Source organism: Anopheles coluzzii, chromosome 2 (genome assembly GCF_943734685.1).
Source record: "Anopheles coluzzii chromosome 2, AcolN3, whole genome shotgun sequence".
Classification (NCBI taxonomy): Eukaryota; Metazoa; Arthropoda; class Insecta; order Diptera; family Culicidae; genus Anopheles; species Anopheles coluzzii.
In genome coordinates this window covers 48,562,824-48,581,915 of record NC_064670.1, presented here as the reverse complement: position 1 = coordinate 48,581,915, position 19,092 = coordinate 48,562,824, and the positions used below count along the sequence as shown (strand labels likewise).

The 19,092-nt window shown below is 44.9% G+C and overlaps 1 protein-coding gene across 1 annotated transcript in view; it reads left to right on the top strand.

Moving 5' to 3' along the window:
* Positions 1-19,034, top strand: part of LOC120951300 (thyroid transcription factor 1-like) — a 29,727-nt gene extending 10,693 nt beyond the window's left edge. Inside the window, exons 4-6 of the mRNA XM_049605333.1 lie at positions 3,689-3,784; positions 15,657-15,743; positions 16,157-19,034. Of these exons, the coding sequence (XP_049461290.1) occupies positions 3,689-3,784; positions 15,657-15,743; positions 16,157-16,849 (876 nt within the window). The 3' untranslated portion in view covers positions 16,850-19,034. The remainder of the gene's footprint in view (positions 1-3,688; positions 3,785-15,656; positions 15,744-16,156) is intronic.
* The last annotated feature ends 58 nt before the right edge of the window (positions 19,035-19,092 follow it).

Sequence of the window (19,092 nt, the reverse complement as noted above, 5' to 3'; positions counted from 1 at the left end):
ATTGAGTCGGTATTTTTTGTGTTTACAATGTTATCCTTGTCCCCAGCTCAATATCTTTATTGTGTGGGCATGTCAAACACATTGCGTCAGAAAGCTACCGAGGCTTTGACAGTTGACGACCTACAACTAACCAGACACATGGGGTATGCAGTTAACAAAGCCCGTAAGAATGAACACAACCCAGGACACAATACCTTAGGCAAATCGGAGGAAGTCAGCCAAACACCCATCCTGCGCGTTAGTAGACAACATCCGCCTTTAGTAGTGTTGGTGCCATCCACACACACACACACACACACACACACACAGAGCAAAGTAGAGTCAGTCCCTGCAGGTCTGTCGATCCCATTGTCGTCACATTCGGCTACCGTGTATGTGTGATTGTGTGTGTGTGTGCGTGTGGGGGCAAAACGGGACTCCACTGACTGCGGCCACCGGTTTGCTACCGGTCTCTTCCTATATTAGTTTGCTGATGAAACTTGGCATTTCATTTCAAGTGCTTTGTAAATAGATATTCCTGGCGGACGGTTTTTCCTTCCCATCACGCCAGCCCGCCAGTCCACCAGGGATCTAACATTGTGTTTATATAAAACGTAACAGCAGCAGCATTCTTAACCTGCACCTTCTCCTCGCACACCGGCCACCGTTCGCCTCCGGAGCAAAACGTACTGTCCCGCCGAGCAAGGAGCGAACTGCCTTCGACTTTGCTGCTCCCGCGTGCGCTACCGGGGTTGTAGTTATTTCCAATCCCGTTTTCCCTGTGCACCGCTGTGTGTTGCACGCTTTTCTTTCTCTTGTGCGCTTACACAAATATAAATGGCAGGCAGCGGGCGGTCAAATATTTTACTTAGATTTTTGTTTAGAGTTTAAGAACGGCCTGCAGCCAACTGGTTGAATGGGAAGTAGAGTGGGTGGGCGGGAGGGAGGGGACGGATGAACTCGAGCTGACCAGCAAACCTCGGCTGCCACAGCTTGCACAAAGTCAAAGTTTTGTGACCCGAGTCCATGCCAGGCGTACACTGGTGCGCACTGTTAATGGGGAAGAATTATTTTTCTTCCAGCGCAAATAATTATTGTAATGAGTTTTTCTTCTCCAACTGCGGTGCGATGAAAAGAAATGGGTGTAGAAAAGTAATAAATTTTATAGTACAATTTGCAGTTTGTTCATTTCGGTGTTTTATTGCTATTAAATTGCTTTTTTATTGGACTTTGGGCTCGTGTGAAGCAGAGCGAAATATTTATGATTCCGTCCCGTTTATTTGCCAAAAATACTCTTTCTAATGCTTTGTATGATGATGATGTATGTTATTGAACAACATTTTCAAACCATTTCATCCCCGTTAATTGTTGCGAGAACCGTTTTGCTGCAGAGTATTGAATGAATTAAAGGGTGTATTAAAAAAAAACAAACGCCGATATCGAAAAACTACAACAAAAACCTCAATCTCAAGATTTCAAGGTCGAGCATGATCACGATCAAAACCACTCGACAACGCACTAGGCGGACGTGCCGTCGAACAAGCGCTTTCAACAACTGTCAACAAGCAGCCAAATCCAAACATGCTTTGAAGCCGAAAAGTTTGCCAGTTTATCCGGCCCGGACTGTCTGGCACCCGGATCGGTAGCCCACTGACGAAAAACAAAGATGTCAAAACACACCGATCAGAGGGGGAAGGGGGGAGGGGTTGATGGCAAGCAAAATGCGTCGGAGCACGGCCCGTGGTTCAAATATTTACTTCAGTTTTAATTTTAAGTGGTTGTCACCGAAAGTACGCCACAGGACTCACTCCCATCGTCAACCTGTTTTGCCATCCGTCTCCCCTCCTTTGCTGCCTTTCTGTGTTGTTTCTGCTCCGCTTCCACGTACAGATCCAGCATCAGCCCCCGGCCGTCCGAGTAACTGGAAATATGTTAAATAATCACCCATTTTTAGGCACAACAACACAGCATAACGTCACAACGTCGTGGGTCGTGATCGATTTGTCAATATTTTGCCACTTGAATCGTTTAGCTGGGGCTGGCTGTGTCTGCAATAAAACTCGACAAAACGGTTCCTTGCGCGCTTAGTGGGTGGATTAGAGAAAATCAACAACTTTAGCTTCATTATTCAATGGATAATAATTTTGCTGACGCTGCACAAGGGGTAAGAAAGAATAATCGTCCCAATGGAACCCAGCTTAACCCCGTGGTCTCGCTTTCTAGCTTGAGTTCGTTTCAATATTTGATTAACTTTCTCACTGCAGCGGTCTGTACTGTCTGTACTGTCTGTCTGTCTGTCTGATATGGTGATGCAGGGGGTTTGTCGCTTGGTGATGAAATCTCCGGAACCGAGACGATTAGTAACTCGTTGCTAGGTTTTACCAAAATTTCATCCTTACTTCGCTATCGTAGCATTCGCGTACCATTTGCGTGGCCTTCTTCGATGGTGAGATCGTTTTGTAATTCGCTTCGGAATAAAAACGAGTACGATTAACTACAAAACAATCAACGACTTAAGCGGTCACGCTGTAGGACGAAGAAAGGGAGGCTGTTGAGTGAAAGGGAAAAGGGATTATCATAACGTTGTCCTATCGGTCACGGTCCTAGGGAGTATCCCGTTTTATGCTACCGGTATATCGGTTCGGCTTCTGTCCTTTTGCTCCAAACCGTGCAGCAGCAGCAGCAGCGGCATGCTGTTGTTTGTCAATACTTTTATGCATGTTTCATGTTCGTTGCCCGGCCGTTGCCTACCGAAAGGGCAAATATTTGCTCGACCAAGATGTACATTGTACGAGAGAAGCACACGGGAGAATTTCTAGGCACTTTAACGGCACTGACTGCTCTGGGTCGGAGGAGCTGGGGGCAACCTACCCGGCAAGTTTGATTTGGCGTCCTGGTTGGGCGTGCGTGCCCGGGGACCATTAAAGGGACTACCCGTGCTCTGTGTGCTACTGTAGAAAAAAAAGGAGAAATAATACCGAGCAGTGAGAGAGTGGGAGATCAGCCCGTTTTCCGTTGTTTGGTTTGTCGAAATGCAATTTCAGCCAGATGAATCCTACCCGCGTTTGATGAAGAAGGTCAAGTGGGAAGAAGCGTTTCGTAGCCTTCATGCTGTGCGAGCGGCTGCTTGAAAGCTGCACTAAATGTAATTGAATAATATTTGCCTTACGCGTTGTTTCATTTTTTGATTGTTTTTCGGATTATGTTTGGCAACGAGGTCGTAAAGTTTATGTGAATTTTGATTAAACTTAAAACTTTAACGAATGGCCGAAGGGTAGGGCTGAAAGAATAATTGAGATTAACAATTAAGTTATCAATTAATGGGTCTAAAGCATAAAAAAACATATTATAATCTGAATCGTAAGGAATTCCTTCTACAGTGGTTAATTTAACGGCAGATTGGATATAAATTTAGAACTATTATGTTCATCCAATTCAATCATTTCATGTATTCAAACTCGAAGATTATTGTAACGAATCCGGTTCATTTTGTGGCATCATATCGAAAATGGTTGCAACTCACAATTGTCATCTTAAACAGCGATAAGCAACTATAAAATGCTAAAGTAATCAGATAAGGTTAATCGAAGATAATACATAAAACAACGTTATACTTTTCGCCGAAGCACATTCAAGCTAACGATCACAAAGATTAGCCTGTTGGAGTAAGAACGATAATTAATTCTAACCCCTTTTTCTGCGCTTCTAGGTCTACGAGCTTGAGCGAAGATTTAAGCAGCAGAAATACCTATCCGCCCCGGAACGTGAACACCTAGCCAGCTTAATACATCTCACACCAACCCAGGTAAGCAGCGCCCGGAGAGCATTGCATCAACGCTATCAGGGAGAACGCGACGACTGTGAACAACAGTCTGTCGGGCAGTGTTTTTATTTTCACACTTATCACAATAAATAGCAAGCGGTCGTGTGAGTGTAAAAATAAACAATTCCATCCAATACGAATCTGCCCATCCAATTCGATGCGCGTGTCGTTGACAGTGTGTGCGCGTCCAGGCGCCTACTTGTGCGTCCGCCGTGAGTGTCATTTATTTTTCCAACAGCAGGGATAAGAAAACCCCGTTGCCCGTTTGAATTTGACAGTTATCCCCTTGGCGAACAGAGAAACAACCCAAAAGCTTCGACACAGCACAGCACACGCGCGCGTGGGGGATAGAAAAATGTTTCCTTTGGGCGTGCGTGCGTGCGTGCGTGCGTGCGCGTACCGAAGGGACTTGATTCTTAATAGTCCGTGCGATTATGACAGCCACCGAATTCCGTTCCGGTTGGTTTTATATTGGATGCTGTCGCCCGGTACTTCCTGCCGGTGACAGTTTGTTTGGACGGTGGGTTAATCGATTCTAATCGCTTCCTGGCTGCCGTTTGCATCTGTTTGCCCTTTCGCAATCGAACGCACACCGCGTCCTGGAAGCGTCCATATAAACAAACCCGCGCGTCCCTTGTGCCCGGGCGCGCCCCGTTCACGTGCGCCGGGCGAAATAAAACGGTCCGCGGACATTTCGAGTGAGTTTCGAGCCGAGGCGCTGTGAAGAAAATGTGTGAAAAGTCGTTCTGAATCAGTACCATCGGGGGCAGTATTGTGTTTGGAATAATTCGTTTCGCGGCATAATTCTCGTGGTTGTCAAATAAACACATTCATCGGTAATTACCAAATTAGGTCGACAGGATAGCAAAATGGGCCCACAACCCAAGTGCATATTAATTATTATCAACGAAAATCTTAATTTAACCCAGTTCTAAAAGGAAAAACCGTTCCTACGACGACTTTCTGATCATTATCATTATATATTACATCACACTCATTGTTATTGTTGTAGGCGCAAAAATCCCTTTCCCATTGCTGCCACAGACCTACCAAAACCAGCGTAACATGGGTTTTAGGCCAATCGCCAATCAACAATAGAACCATCTCCCTCCCAACAAACATCCCAGCAGGAGTCCCACCGCATCACTTGGTAGTGTGTAAATTCGGTGGAAAAAATACATTTTATCCTTTTTCATCTGAACATTGTGCAAGTATTTTCAAGTATGTGCCCTGCAGTGGTACAACAAAACATAACAGCACATTAATCAGATTACCGACGGGATGCGAGCGGAAAGGCTCTCCTGTGGAATCGATGAACAATATGCGAGAAAATCCTTACGCCGGACAAGCGAGGCAGAAAAAAAATTGGCCACAGGTCCCTTTTTCGCATTAAAAAAAACCCTAACCAGCAAACGAGAAATTGTTGTTGTATTGCTTGCTCCTGCAGATCGGATCAAAAACAACCCGCTGAGTGGGTGCGCACAATAAAAAAAACGTAACTTTACGCTGTGCAGTTTTCGAGAAGCGTCGAATGCCGTCGCTAGACGATGCGAACAGCTAATATTTAAGATTGATAATTTGTTATAAAAACAACATCAGCTTGGGTCAGCTTTGAAACTGAACTTAAATCTCATCACAAAAGAGGGTGCCACTCTGTAAGACGGTTTCGTTGAGCACGAGTTCACGAGTGGCATGGTACACCCGACCGTTAAAAAAAGGTGTCTTTTTTCCAATGTAATCTGAAGTGGAAAGGATTATAGCACCTGATGGGGTTTTTTTTATTATATGTACCATAAATTTAGAGCAGCTTTCGCACTCACCCGTTCACTCGATAAAGATACATTTTCGGGGGTTTCGTGCTCCTGTTTGGACTGATACCACTCATCCGGTGCTTCTCGCCAACTGTGATCCTCGCTTTGGAGAGGGTTTTTATCTGCACATAAAACTCGCGCCACATTGGATTCGTGGGTACGGCTAGCGCGCGGCGTTAAAATGGAAAACTGGCACATCTTTTTCCATGTAAAGCTTCGTTTGAATGCATAAATGTCATCCATTGCATCGCTCAATCGCTCCACGGCTACGAAATGGGCTTATGTTTTGGGCTTGGAATATCTATCATGCTCCAAAAAAGCTCTTGCTTTGTATTGCTCCTGCTGCTCCAAATTCATGTGCAGACACATCCACATGTACATGCCTGTTTTTGGCAAACAAACACACACGCATATACACGCGTTCCGTTTCGAATTGAATCGCCGCTCTTCCCTTTTCTGACGATGTCACTTTTGATTAACGGTTCAAGTGACACTTCGTTTTAGAAATTCAATTTGACAAACGAGACTGTCAATTGAAATCGAAGCAGCCGGCGAGCGGAAATGCGCCGCGGTGATGTGGGAGCACAAGCGTCAAGTGTGTCATTGTAGTAGATGGCGTCCGGCTTCTCACCTCCACCGAGGCAGGAGCGCTCTTTGCAAAAAAAAAATCATTTCCCCGAAAGTACACACACACACCACACACATAGCATGGAAAAGGAAAGAGAAAGTTGAGAGAGAGGGAGAGAGAGAGAGCGTGAGAGAGAGAGAGAGAGCGAGAGAGAGAGAGAAAGAGAGATAGATAGAGAGTAATGGCAGCCTAAATTGTCTGTTCCGATACTAAAACGTCACTTTCGGAGCTACTGGGGAGCTGGCACACCAGCACACTAACGCCATGACATGCGACACTGCGCACAAGCGTAAAAAAGGGCATTAACAAAGCAAGCGAATTCTAGCCAAGCTCCAAACGATCCGATCTCGTAGCCTTGCGTATGTGCGTCTGCTTTGAAACCGGAACTGGACATTTGGGTGTCAGATTCTGGGCGTTCGAGGTCGGCTCTATTATCTTTTTATTGGGCGCTTCAGGCAGCGTGCGATGGCTGCGGTGCTTGATGTATCGTTCAAGTGGTGAATGAATGTTGACAAAAAAATAGAATAAATGTGTGACTACCGGTACTCCGGAGTGCCAATCGATGTTTGCAGTGTATGGAAATTGGCTTTGCCTCTTTCACTCAAATTCTCTTCTTTCCTTTTTCGTGTACAGCTAGATCGCATAAATTGTATCGTGAAAGAGAGATACAAATGAAAATCGCAACGACATTTATTTTGAATTGTTATCATTGACAATCTTTTCTGGCAATGAAATTTATCAAAACACAGTCATTGTTCAGCAACGGTATGGTAAACTTTCAGTAAAAGATTAACCCCGCAAAGCATAAGCTGCAATCAGGTTTGCAGCAGAGCCTATACAAAAACAAAACATCACAAGCAAAAACAAACCATTCCTTAGAAATGGGAATTTCAGAATGGGATTTTCCGGGCGGGAAATTTTCACCCGCCTAGGGGCAAGTGTCAAAAGTCATTCGCTACCGCCGGAAGCTGGTTCGGAAATTCTCAATCCCCGGCAGTCGCGCAGCGTGTCTTGCCATGCAAAAGAGTCCTTGGATTAGCGTACGTAAACATGGGTAGAAGCTCCATGGTAACCACGCTGGCAGAGCAGATTTGGCACGCTGTAACAATAAACATTACGCAGGATAAGATGATCGGATGAGGAAGAACATTTTTCTTCGGATGGTATAGGAGAAGAATGTTAGAAAGAAGAAGCCATGTTGTTGTTTTTGTTGTAGCAGGCAGAGATGGAGAAAGTGATAATGCAGTACGATAAGCAATCAATCAAATTTTCATTTCAAAATCAATGCCCCGCCGCAACAATCATAATTCAAACGCCAATTGCTGCGATTATTATGTTTTGAAAACATATAAAAAGATGGTTGATCGCCTGTAGAAGTTTAGATACGCATCCGCAGCGTTAGCTTGGAGACAGCTTTAAAAACAAATCCATTCTGCCACAAAAACGATTAATGGCACAATCAGATGCATGATGCTGGGACGTCGTTTATCGACAACAATATGTTGCGAATTGGCAAATGGGGAAGAATCCATTTTGTTCTCCCGCCGCGCATGTTCTGCCGCTGGCTCTCCCTGTTTCCCCTGGCTCAAACTACAACGAATGCAGTAGCAGTGGTGGCCACCATGCAGTATAGCGCAGTTCCGGACGTGAACATAATATTTGCGTGCGGTTTATTATCGATCGAGGGCAGATGCGGATATGGCTGGGCTGCAGTTCGCTCCCCATCAGGATCAGGACGAAAATCAGGACTAAATCGAACGCTAAGCCAGCGTGCGGTGAAGTGGTTTGAAAGCAGTTCAAGTGGATTCGCTTCTTATTTTCTTCGTGCGCATTACGTTTTATTCTTTATTATTCTTTTTTTTTCACTCTTTCCACACTCGGACTTGGAATGGTGCTGTCGTCGCCGTTGTTGTTGCGGTTGTTGTTGTTGATGCCCGTACTCGCCCTGATTGTACGAATAAACCGTTCCCCGTTTTCCGGCGGGTTTCGTAACAGACGCGTACGCGCACATACAAACGCACTAAAGTTTGCGATTCCACAAACCTCTCGAGCCGTCAAGGTTCAGCCGGAGGTGCTTGACGCGTTCGGGGCTTCACTTAAACATCTGGTAATCATGACCCTACGGATTTAGGTTCAAGCTTGCTGTTTTTTTCCTCTCTTTCCTTTTTTTTCATTTGTCTCGTACTCCGAGCGTCCCTGTGTTAGACACACATACTTATTTAGCGTGGCTGTGATGTGATGCATTGCGCTACGGACAAGGTAAAGCAGCAGCTCGTTGTTTGGAAAGGTAACCTTAAATACAATACGATTGCCGGATGAAGCGGTGGTAATGGAACGGATTTGAAAAGCGACTGCAAACGGCGTCCTATTGGATGGATTCGAGAGTCCATGACACGGCGGGCAGATGGGGCACAGGAACACAGTGCAAAAATAATAACGAAAAATGATGAATGTAAAAACACTGTCAACCGGTACATGAGAGTAACAGAGACACACGGGTTGCGTGGCCCCGACGGAATCCGACGGAAAAATGGTTGTCTTGCAGTGCATTTGTCATGACGTTTTTTAATTATGAAATTTATTGAAAAAATGTGCCAACAGAATTTCCTAACTAAAATCATATACTAAGCTTGCTTTGTTATAACCTGTATGAACTTGTAAGTTTTATTACTGGTCATTAATTGCTTGCTTACTAATTGCTCGATGATGATCCATTTTAGTTGTGATAAATACCACTTTTGGTTTCCTTGTGACCAGTGTTGTTAATTGTCGACATTTTTTTATGATATTCGCAGTAAGCGGGTGTCAAAATCATTTTTTGATCATGATATTCATGGTTACCATGACACGACTTTCCAAAAGCGACAATCATTTGTGCATTAACAATCAATGCTTTTGCCATGACATGATTGCAAAAAATGTAGAATGAATGTCATTTGACATTTTTCAGTGAGAATCCAGAACTGCTTAATCGTGCGTTTATCGATACTAAGCCATTAGACCACTTGATATTTTCACTCAGTGAACCAGGAAAATGGTATTCTCTTACAGGAGTATAGAAATTCACGCGAAAACACGAAAAAAGGACCCATTTTCGATGAAAATCTAGTTCACTTGAGGTACGGCAAAATCAAAAAGTCAAATGATTGTAGCAGAAAAAATATCATCGTGTCAAATGATATTTTTTTCCGTGATTGTCGAATGAATGCGTGGATCTAGAATGCGATGCTTCAAAAAGTATCATTTTGTAAAATTTTATGTCGACGACTATCACCGTTCGCAACACTGCTTGTGACTGCTATACTCGTATATATAAATTCCTATAACATTGAACGTCTGTTTTAGCTTTACAATTAACTTTACATCAAGGTTTATTGATTTTATGTTTTGCTAATATTTCATATAAACAAAAGTTGTACATAAACTTTGTTTTAAATCTCCAAAAACCAAACTAACTCAACTGACATGTTGACTGGAATCTTTTAAAAGCTCATAAAATAACTTGCACGCGTTTATTTACACTAAACCACATCGGAAAGTTTTGGTTGCTTGCTACGGGAAATTCCCTAAAACTTACAACCCTTTCCTCTGTTCCGGTGGGTTGCTTCATTGATCAAGCTATCCATGGAATTTCCATCCGTGCAACATCGTCTTCATTCCATTCTTTCGAAAGGAGATTAACCCTGCCTGGGCATGTTTGTTTGCGTGTTATTTTTGCTCCTTCGAGTTCGACTATTCGCGCGAATGCTGCAAAACGCTACGGATATCCTTCTTCTGCCCAAAGGGGAAAAACCCTTTTCCCTCTTTACTCCCATCATCGTTCGAACACGAATCGACATCATTCCGGATGTGACTGATTAACGCAAAGCTTTGTAATTGTTATTTTTTGGCTTTTCTGGTTTATATTTTTCATAAATTTGCCTAATCTCTCTTCTATCCGATGATTGAGACGTTGCGCTGGGAGCTTTTTTTAACACGAACTTACAATGTTTTCGCACCCACCAACTACAACTTGACGAACAGAAACGTTCCACACACGGGCGGGGTAAAGAATGTGAGATGATTCGTCGAAAAAAAAACCCAACTATTTCTGCATCCTCCCTTCACGCCCTGTTGTTCCGCAAATATTGCTACCTTTTTAATCCCTTGCCCAACCTAGGCAAAAACCGAAGGAGTTCAAGGATAGCGTGCTCACAGGTCTCACCCAGTGGAGGTGGTGAGTGATGCGGCGTAGCGGTTGAATCTAAAATAAACAGACCGTGCCCAGGGTGCCTGCGGTTGCTGGTCAGGTACCCGGTATCTACATCGTTCGGCCACCCGTAAGCCGCAGTCCGAGCGAATGCGTGAACCTTCCCAGATTCCTTCCTTCCACTTCCGGTCTGGTTCCATCCTGTATGGCTAGAAGTAGACGCATCGCTTCCCACGCAGCTTACACCCTACCCTACCCTAATTAGCAAGTGCTTCGATATAGATTATGATCATCAATGGGAATCATTAGAAGCGATGAAAACGATCCGCTGATGGGATCATTTTTCTCGGTTGCAAGCACGGTTGGGTGCGCATAATGGTACGTGCAGAGGGTTAGCGAATCGCCTTTCAGCTCAATCAAAAGCTAGCACTGAACAGTAACAAAAACCCACAATATGTGGGTAAATAAAAGGAAAGAAAAAAAACTCGTAAAAACATGGGCTACTTCATTAAGTATGTCCCGGACAGGAGTGTAACAGTTATTTGAAAATTAGTAATAACATAATTATTCAGCTCCACACCGTCGCACGCGTCGCATAATTAAGCGCCGAGAAGCAGAGATTTTACAAAATGAATGCATTTAGTGCATTTATTCCCACATCTATAGAATCCAATTAAAAATGTATGCGTTTTATAATAAAATGTCATTGCAATCCTCTTTAGTCGTTTACCCGCCTCGCTGTACGCCGGGGGGAATTATACATTTGCTGCACCATTTGGCTAATTGTTCTGCCGAGGCGGACAGGTGAAAAGAGAGCATAGCATCTTTCTACTTATTTAATTACGATGTTACAAACAGATACAAATTATGCTACATTCATTTAGAGTGCGCAAGCCAGAATGACTCTAGCTTGTAGCAAAGCACAGCAATTCGAGCATACACACAGTACAACTTCTTGTTTGGAAATCGAGATACACACACACACATATACACATGCAATTAGATATTGTTTTTTTGCAAATGAAAGCGACCTCTGAAACAAATGCAGCGGAATTTAATTGAGTGAGATTGCTTCCCATACCTTTCACTAGAGTTCCGAGCATTCCACAATAGCTGGCATAATCAACGTTTTCTCCCGTGTGTGTGTGTGTGTGTGTGTGTGTGTGTGTGTGTGTGTGTGGGGGGGGGGGAGGAAAAGGGCACCTCACACATTGCCCCTCTTGGCGCACATTCCCACGGCTGGTCGTTGCTATAATAGGTTCATGCGCTACTACGCTGCGTACCCTGAATGAATGAAGGATGGGTTTTTACAAAATAGCGAAAAAAAGCTACCTCACACCCGCTGATGGATAGGCCGTCGGAGGGTGCGCAAGTATGTGTAGTGTTTGCCTTCATTCGAGTGTCCTTTTCTTTCTGTCCGAGGATTTTCACTGCCAGCGTCAGACCAACCATGCCCACGTGGCTTGGCAGGGGCGCGATGCGCGGGTGCTGCTTGATTACGCTACTAATTGCGCCACGAGAAAGCTGCTGATGAGATAATATTACACTCATCTTGCGCAGAAAAGCTTCTGTCCCGATTTCGTCCCTTGCGATAGTGAAGCGAACAGGCAGACACATCTCAACCACTTCGGGAAAGGATTGAATTGAAGAAGCTGTTTGCATACAGCACCGTCAGCACACGGTTGTTGTTCTCGCCTTTTCCATTTACACATACACACACACACACATATGCAAAGCCTTAGGATATTCTATCGTCGGCTAGGCACTAAAACAGACACATTCTCGCCTCCCGCACGTCCGAGGCCAGTGCCCCGAAACGGACAAAAAGCGCTCTCCTATTCCTTCACCGAACAGCCCGCCGTCACGACGTTCGCGAGGATGAATTGGTTGAATGTAGTGGTTGATTTTGCTCGTAATTAAAAAGCAAGAAAGTGGCTGGTTGCCTGCATGCCTGCAGTTTTCTATGTTTACGCGTGTGTTAAATGCAGCACTCACTATTCATCGGCCGGTGGTGGTATAGGCCATCATGGTACAGCCTCCACCAATGTTGTCTTCTATGCATCAAGCCGAAAGATTTGACCCTTGAGCAAAAAAAACGCTCCTGGGTCGCATAATAACACAATGGTTACTTCGATAGAAGGCCAACAAATCGCCCAAATGTACCTAATCTCAACAGCGCTTCGACCGTGCACAGTGGGCCTTTATCATTCACTTTTCCAATTTCCTGCATCTTTTCACGGGTTTACACGCGAAAATATACCAACACAAGCTCACCGTCTATGGTTAATGTTTGATTATGCAAAGAAAAGTATTTATGTGTGGGGGAAAGCCTTTTTCTTAGTCCATTGGCAAATGCTTTACTGCGGCAAGTCGGTCAGTCCCATGTAGTGTAACGCTTCTTTCGATGGTGAGGTAGTTTTTTTATTTACTCAAAGAGAATACTAAATGAATGTTTACACGTTGACGAGCATGTGTTGCGACTGCATCCAGTAGGTGCTTTGCGTAACGGTGTGGCGTACTTTTCCTCGCGGCAATACTTGCAGCCTTTTCAGCGCAACAAAAGAGTCTCTCGACGATGCCGAACTTTGCCGGTACGGTTCTGGCTAGCTAAGCAGTACTGCAGCCTGTCATCCAGACACCGAATAGGAAAGATGTAGTAGTGCAGTATGTAGTGCGGTCAGTAGATGCATTTCAGGTGTTTTCTTTGCATGCCGTTCGTCCATTGGGTTAACATGTATGATGGCAATGGAGGTTCTGTTTTGTTGCTAATAGGTAATGCAATTGCATCGCTAACATACTGTACATTTCATTAGTGGCTTAATGTTTCAAATGAAGGCAAATGTGAAGATGGGAACAAAGAAGACGTCGTATTAATTTTTACATTGAATATGAATATTCAAAGCACGAAAATGAATGCAACAAGCGATGAATAGTATAAAGCAAGATTCAAAAACCATAGAACCTTTCAACCAACTTTTTTTAATAATTCTGAATGTTTATACTTATTATTCTTAATATTGAATAATTTATGCAAACGAACGCAGCAGTGAATCACCCCCTATCTTCGTTTGGTCATGTTAGTAACACCGATTTGAGGTCAAACTAATATCTAGGTAGCCAAATTGAAATTCCTAACGGAATGGTAAATTTAACAGACCGAGTGATTTAATTTCCAACAAATAAAAAAAGGAAGAACCAATGCATCTAGTAATGGCTAGTAATTTAGGCAGAAGGGTTGGGTCAAATTACATTGGTCACCGCGCGGCTACACGAGGTGAAATATCTGACAGATACAGCTACAGGGTAGGTGGAGATATAACATTCGCTTTTGAAATTCACTTCAAAAGAATATCTTTTTAATCAGATCATTCTCTAATTGGAAGAAATGTAGAATGGTTGACTGGACTGGAGATTGATTGGAGGTTGATTGACGAAATACTTGATATTGAAGCTATTTAATGGATTTAGTTGCATTTTTATTCACGTTATTTGTTTACATTGCACATCAGCTGGTTGCTGTAATGCGAAATCTGACAGATATTTTACCTGTGAAATAATTCATTTTGCTGTATATTTCACCTCGTGTAGCCGCGCGGTAGGAACATAAGTATCATAAGAACTTAACCGAAGTAAACATGTGATCTATTCAAATTAAAGACAAAATTATTCAAAAACACATGACTTACAGTCAGTGGCGGATCAAGGGTATCAGGGGCCCTAGGCGGAACGACGAGTTGAAGCCCTCTGTAAATGGTAAATGTTGCTGGGGGGGGTGTTGCGGCACTAAAGTTGCTGTTGGGAGATTGAACAGTAAATTTGAAATGCCGTCGGGGCCCCCTTCGATCATCAGTCGCAAACTCTAAAATTTTTGCTGACGGGGGGGGGGGGTGCAAATGATTCGCCAACCTCGGGGCCCCATCGGCCATCCTTCCGGGGGTCCTTGTCGCTTGTACTCTGTCCATACGGCATACTATAGAATGGCGATCTACGGGGCCCCTAAATCGGCGGGGCCCCAGACGACCGCCTAGTCCGCCTACCGTTAGATCCGCCGCTGCTTACAGTTTCCACAAGTACAATTCGTCTGATACTACAAAGCTTTACAAAGAATGTTTGAATTTCCCAGATAAAAAAATAGTGGAAAAACTGAAAAACAACCTAGCACACGGGAAACCTTGCCCATAGAACCGTTACGCAATTCCTCTCAAATCGAGACTAATTTGTAACCCCACAACCGTTCCACCCCGAACGTCCTGTGTGTGTATCGCAGTGTAAAACTGCATCACTTATTTCGGGGTCTTTAGCACAAGGGTCCTCAGTGGCAAAGCCCAGTGCACTCTTATGTGTAATTTTACTCAACACACTTTAAAGCGCGCACACACACACACACACACACACACACAAACACACATACACACATGAGACGTGCCATCCGACGGGAGCACACGCAGCATGCAGAAGCACAAACTATCATCAAAGCGGCGGGCTAACGCCCATGCAGGAAGGCAAGGCAAAAAATCACGCGATCTAGCCTGCGCAGAAATGGTTCCCTTAACGACGGGTGCTTTCTGGCTTCTTGCAGCCGGCGGAGCTCAGATTGCAAGGTTTGGGGATGGAGACCGCACACTCTTTGAAGAATGTGTGTGGCATCAGACCACCGACTGTCGTTGCCGGGAAGATTTGCTCATGAACGTACTTCCTGTATCCGCATTCGCAGCAACTTCCTGCGCTGTGTCGCGGTGATATTAAATCATATTACCCTATCCTTACACGACAAGTTTCTAACGCTTCGCGGCTCGGTCACGGTTTAAATCGCGTCTCATCTATGCTACGAACTACAACGAGCGTGTTGTTGCGCTGATGATTCTTTTTTTTTTTACTCCCATGCCTACTGGGACGTGTGGTCGGCTAGGAAACCTACCGCATCGCTTGAGCCGCCTCGGCGATACGGCGTCGCAGTAAAGGAGAAGGAAATAACAAACCGTCTCAAACGCTAAGATGCGTTAAATTTCTTGCGTGTCAAGTATACACTCCTCCGCTAGCAAACATCGTTGAAAGCCGTAAACAATATCTGGTTTCCCATAGACTCATAGAGACGACACTAAAATTTGTTTAAAATAGCCAAACGAATTTTGTTCAAAACAATCGACCCTTTGTCTTACGATTGGAGCCCGAGTGCAGTAGCAGAAATTCTCAACAGGTTTTCTTTACCATTGTACTTTTTTTCAGGTTAAAATTTGGTTTCAAAACCATCGATACAAGTGCAAGCGGCAGGCTAAGGAAAAGGCAATGGCGGAGCAGAACCAACATAATCAGGTTAGTAATCGTGCTCAGCACCACGCCGTGCGTACGATCGGTCGAACTGTTTCCACTGGTTCCGGCGCGTCTGCTGCTGGTGCTGGTGGGGCTGCTGCTGCCGCTGCCAGTGCCATGACCATTCTGGCGGAATCCAGCACCACACCGACCGATTTGCCTCATGCCCCGCACGAACACCAGCAACCGCACCAGCACCACCACCAGCAGCAGCAGCAGCAACAGCAAGCGCACCATGAACAGCTTCGCGTGTCGGACCACGAGCTACTCGAGCCGGAGCCGGATGAGCTGCTTCCGGGGGCGCACTACGGACCCGGTGCCACGATGCTGGTCGGCATGATGCCGCCGCTGCTGCCCCCGGGAACGTCCCCCGCACCGCTTCGTCCGACTAATGCGCGGTTTGTTTTTCATCCCAGTCAGCCAGCTCACCACGACGTGTGGCCGTACCAGTACTAGTTAAAGATGGCAAACCCTGCTCCGGCGGTTCGAACGCGAGCGCCAACAACAACAACAACGGTAGCGGCGGCAGTAGCGGGAGCAGTGCTGCAGCTGCCGCAGCTGCTGCAGCGGCGGCCGCCGCCGCTGCCGCTGTTCAGCAGCAGCACCATCAACAGCAGCAGCAGCACCAGCAGCATGGGCAGCATCCGTCCCAGCATGGGCAGCATCCAGCACAGCACCATCAGCAGCAGCAGCAGCAACACACGCATCAACAGCAGTCGACCGTAGGTGGGAGTGGGGCAGGATCGACTGGTGGGTCCGGCGGGGGCTCGAACGGCAGTGGAGCGAGCGGGCCCGGTTCGAACGGTAGCAGCAGTGCCGGCGGAGGCAGCTCAGGCACCAGCAACGGTAGCGGCGGTCCAGCCAGTGTCGGCAGCATCGTGCTGCTGAACGACTCGAACGCCCACTCGCCCGATACGGCGACGGCCGCACTGCTGTCGTCGTACAATGGGGCGGCGGCCCACCAACACCAGATGCTGCAGCAGCCGTGCAATAATGCGCTCATGTCGAACAGCCTGGCGATGGCTTACCGCAACCAGAACAACTTCATGACGAACAGCCACCAGCAGCAGTGCGGCGGCTACCTGCCGCTGCAGACGCGCGCCTGGTAATATTAGTGGGCCCGGTTCCGTGCCGACCGGTCGGCGGGTGTGATCTGTTAAGCGGCCGGTGTTAGTTACGTTTAGTTTTAGCAAAGAGCTTTGTTTTTAGAGAACGTTTTGCCACGAGCTGGTTTGCCGTAGGACAAAACGGGCTGTTTGTTTCCCTTTGCCAATCGTCCGAGCGGTGTGTGCTTCTGGGCGCATTTTTTCCTATTTTCCATGGCGAATTTAGAGCGCTCGGGCTATGCGTTTACGTTGTTTGTGTGTGTGCGCGTGTATTTTGTGATGCTGACTGAGTGCTTCGCGCAGCAAGAAGGGCGTCGGAGTGAGCTCCCTTTAACGGTCTGATGACCCGGGTCAAACATACCTGTATATAGCCCGCAAAGTGTACCAGCAGTACAATCACTACTTTGTTCCCACTTCAACTGTTTTGTTAAAATTCTCACTGTAGTATGACAGTATGGCACAAGACTTTTTAGCCTTTTTTGCTGCAAGGAAATTAGTTTGAATAAGTACGGTAATCATTTTACAGGCAGTCTTCACACAAATCAAAACAAACGGAACTGGATAACGCCAGTAGCGCGATTGTAGCTAACTCAAACTCGAGGCGCTGCAAGTGTCAGGATCAGGGCAGCAAGTAGATAACCGAGTAAGCTAGGACCGGTGGTGTAAAGGAATTGTAGCACGATCGTTTGCACGACACGATCGAACCCATTTTGTGTATTATACGTATAGATTTGTTTTAATAGCAACCAGAAGACTTTAATATAAAACCAGCAATCGCATGCCCATGTCATGGGAGGAGTGGGGAGGCTAGGTACTTTGTGTTGGAAATTAGAAGGAAAGGGGATCATAACGTCAGCAATATGGTCGAAGTAAGTAGAGGGTAGCGAACATGCAAACTAATCAAATTTGGCTTAAGATTGTTCAGTTGAAGCATGCCCTCACAAAAGTGGTTTTGTGTTACGAAAACGCATGAATTTGATCATTCAGTTCGACATGGTAATGTGAGGTATGTTCCCCCCTGGAAAGTGTGGCAATTGGACTGCATTTGTTTTATTCTGATTTGCCGAATCAGGCTCCGGTCATTGGTTTTTATACAAGTTGAACGGTTTAGCTTTATATTAAGGGAGAGAGAAGAAAAAAAAATCCATGCAAAGAAGATCATGTTCCACGTGTACCTATCTCCGGAATTTATCAAGTAAATTACACAAAACACAAAAGCTTAGATACACTTCAGACACAAAAAGTACACGATTGTATATAGCTGTTTTATCGAGCATTTGATTTAAGCACGGTAGTATTGAGTAAATGATAAAAATAAAACACAAAACGGCAACAACCAACCAATTTCGCTTTGACTCGTCTTGGGTAAGAAGGGTAGAACAAAGTGTCAAACGATCTAAACACAAGTAGCACATACCTACAAACTATAAAGTGGAAGTGGCAAGATCCGAAATAGGGGAATGGAATAAAATTTCCAAATCAAATATGAAGCACAGGAAGTGAACGTATGTTCGAGGCATCAGATTGAGTACGGTGTTTGATTGAGTATGATTCGGCTACCGTTGAATATCAGCAGATAAGTATAATAGAAATATTTCAACGATGGTACATAATGTAATAAACTATTGGTACACAGCTAAAAAGTGCAAAGACAGTCTCTACAGAGTGGCAAACGAACACGATCAGCTTCACAAATGGTGGCAAAGATGAGAAGAATAATGGAGAAATTTTGTTCACTTTCAACACGATCATGTAACGTTATTAAAAAAGCAAAGCAAAAACATTTGTATCATTCGTTAACTTCTGCAATTTTACTATACATTCACTGAGGGAATTCTGCTAAGCCCGATTTGGGCAATTAATCACAGTTTGGAACATTTTGTTGAAAGTACAACCCAAAAGAGTTTTTTTTTCATTATTCTGCTACTTCAAATGATTAGCCAATATGCGATCGGAATTGCAGGAAGGAGAAAAGCGATTATAAAATAGGCGGCAAAGGTTTGCAACATGCTCGTATGGCAACTATGGAGTAGGTGGGATCTTGTGCTAACAGCCCACGAAGCACATCTACATGCAGCCGCAGGTGAGAAAAATGGAATCCAATACGAATGAAATGAAAAGAAAATAGACGAGGAAAACTGTAAAAGAAAGTATAAATCTGCGAAAATAAATATACGGAAGTAAAATGTGCCCAAGCAGAGTGTTTTTTTTTTCTTTTTTTTTAACATTTTTTAAACCATCAAACT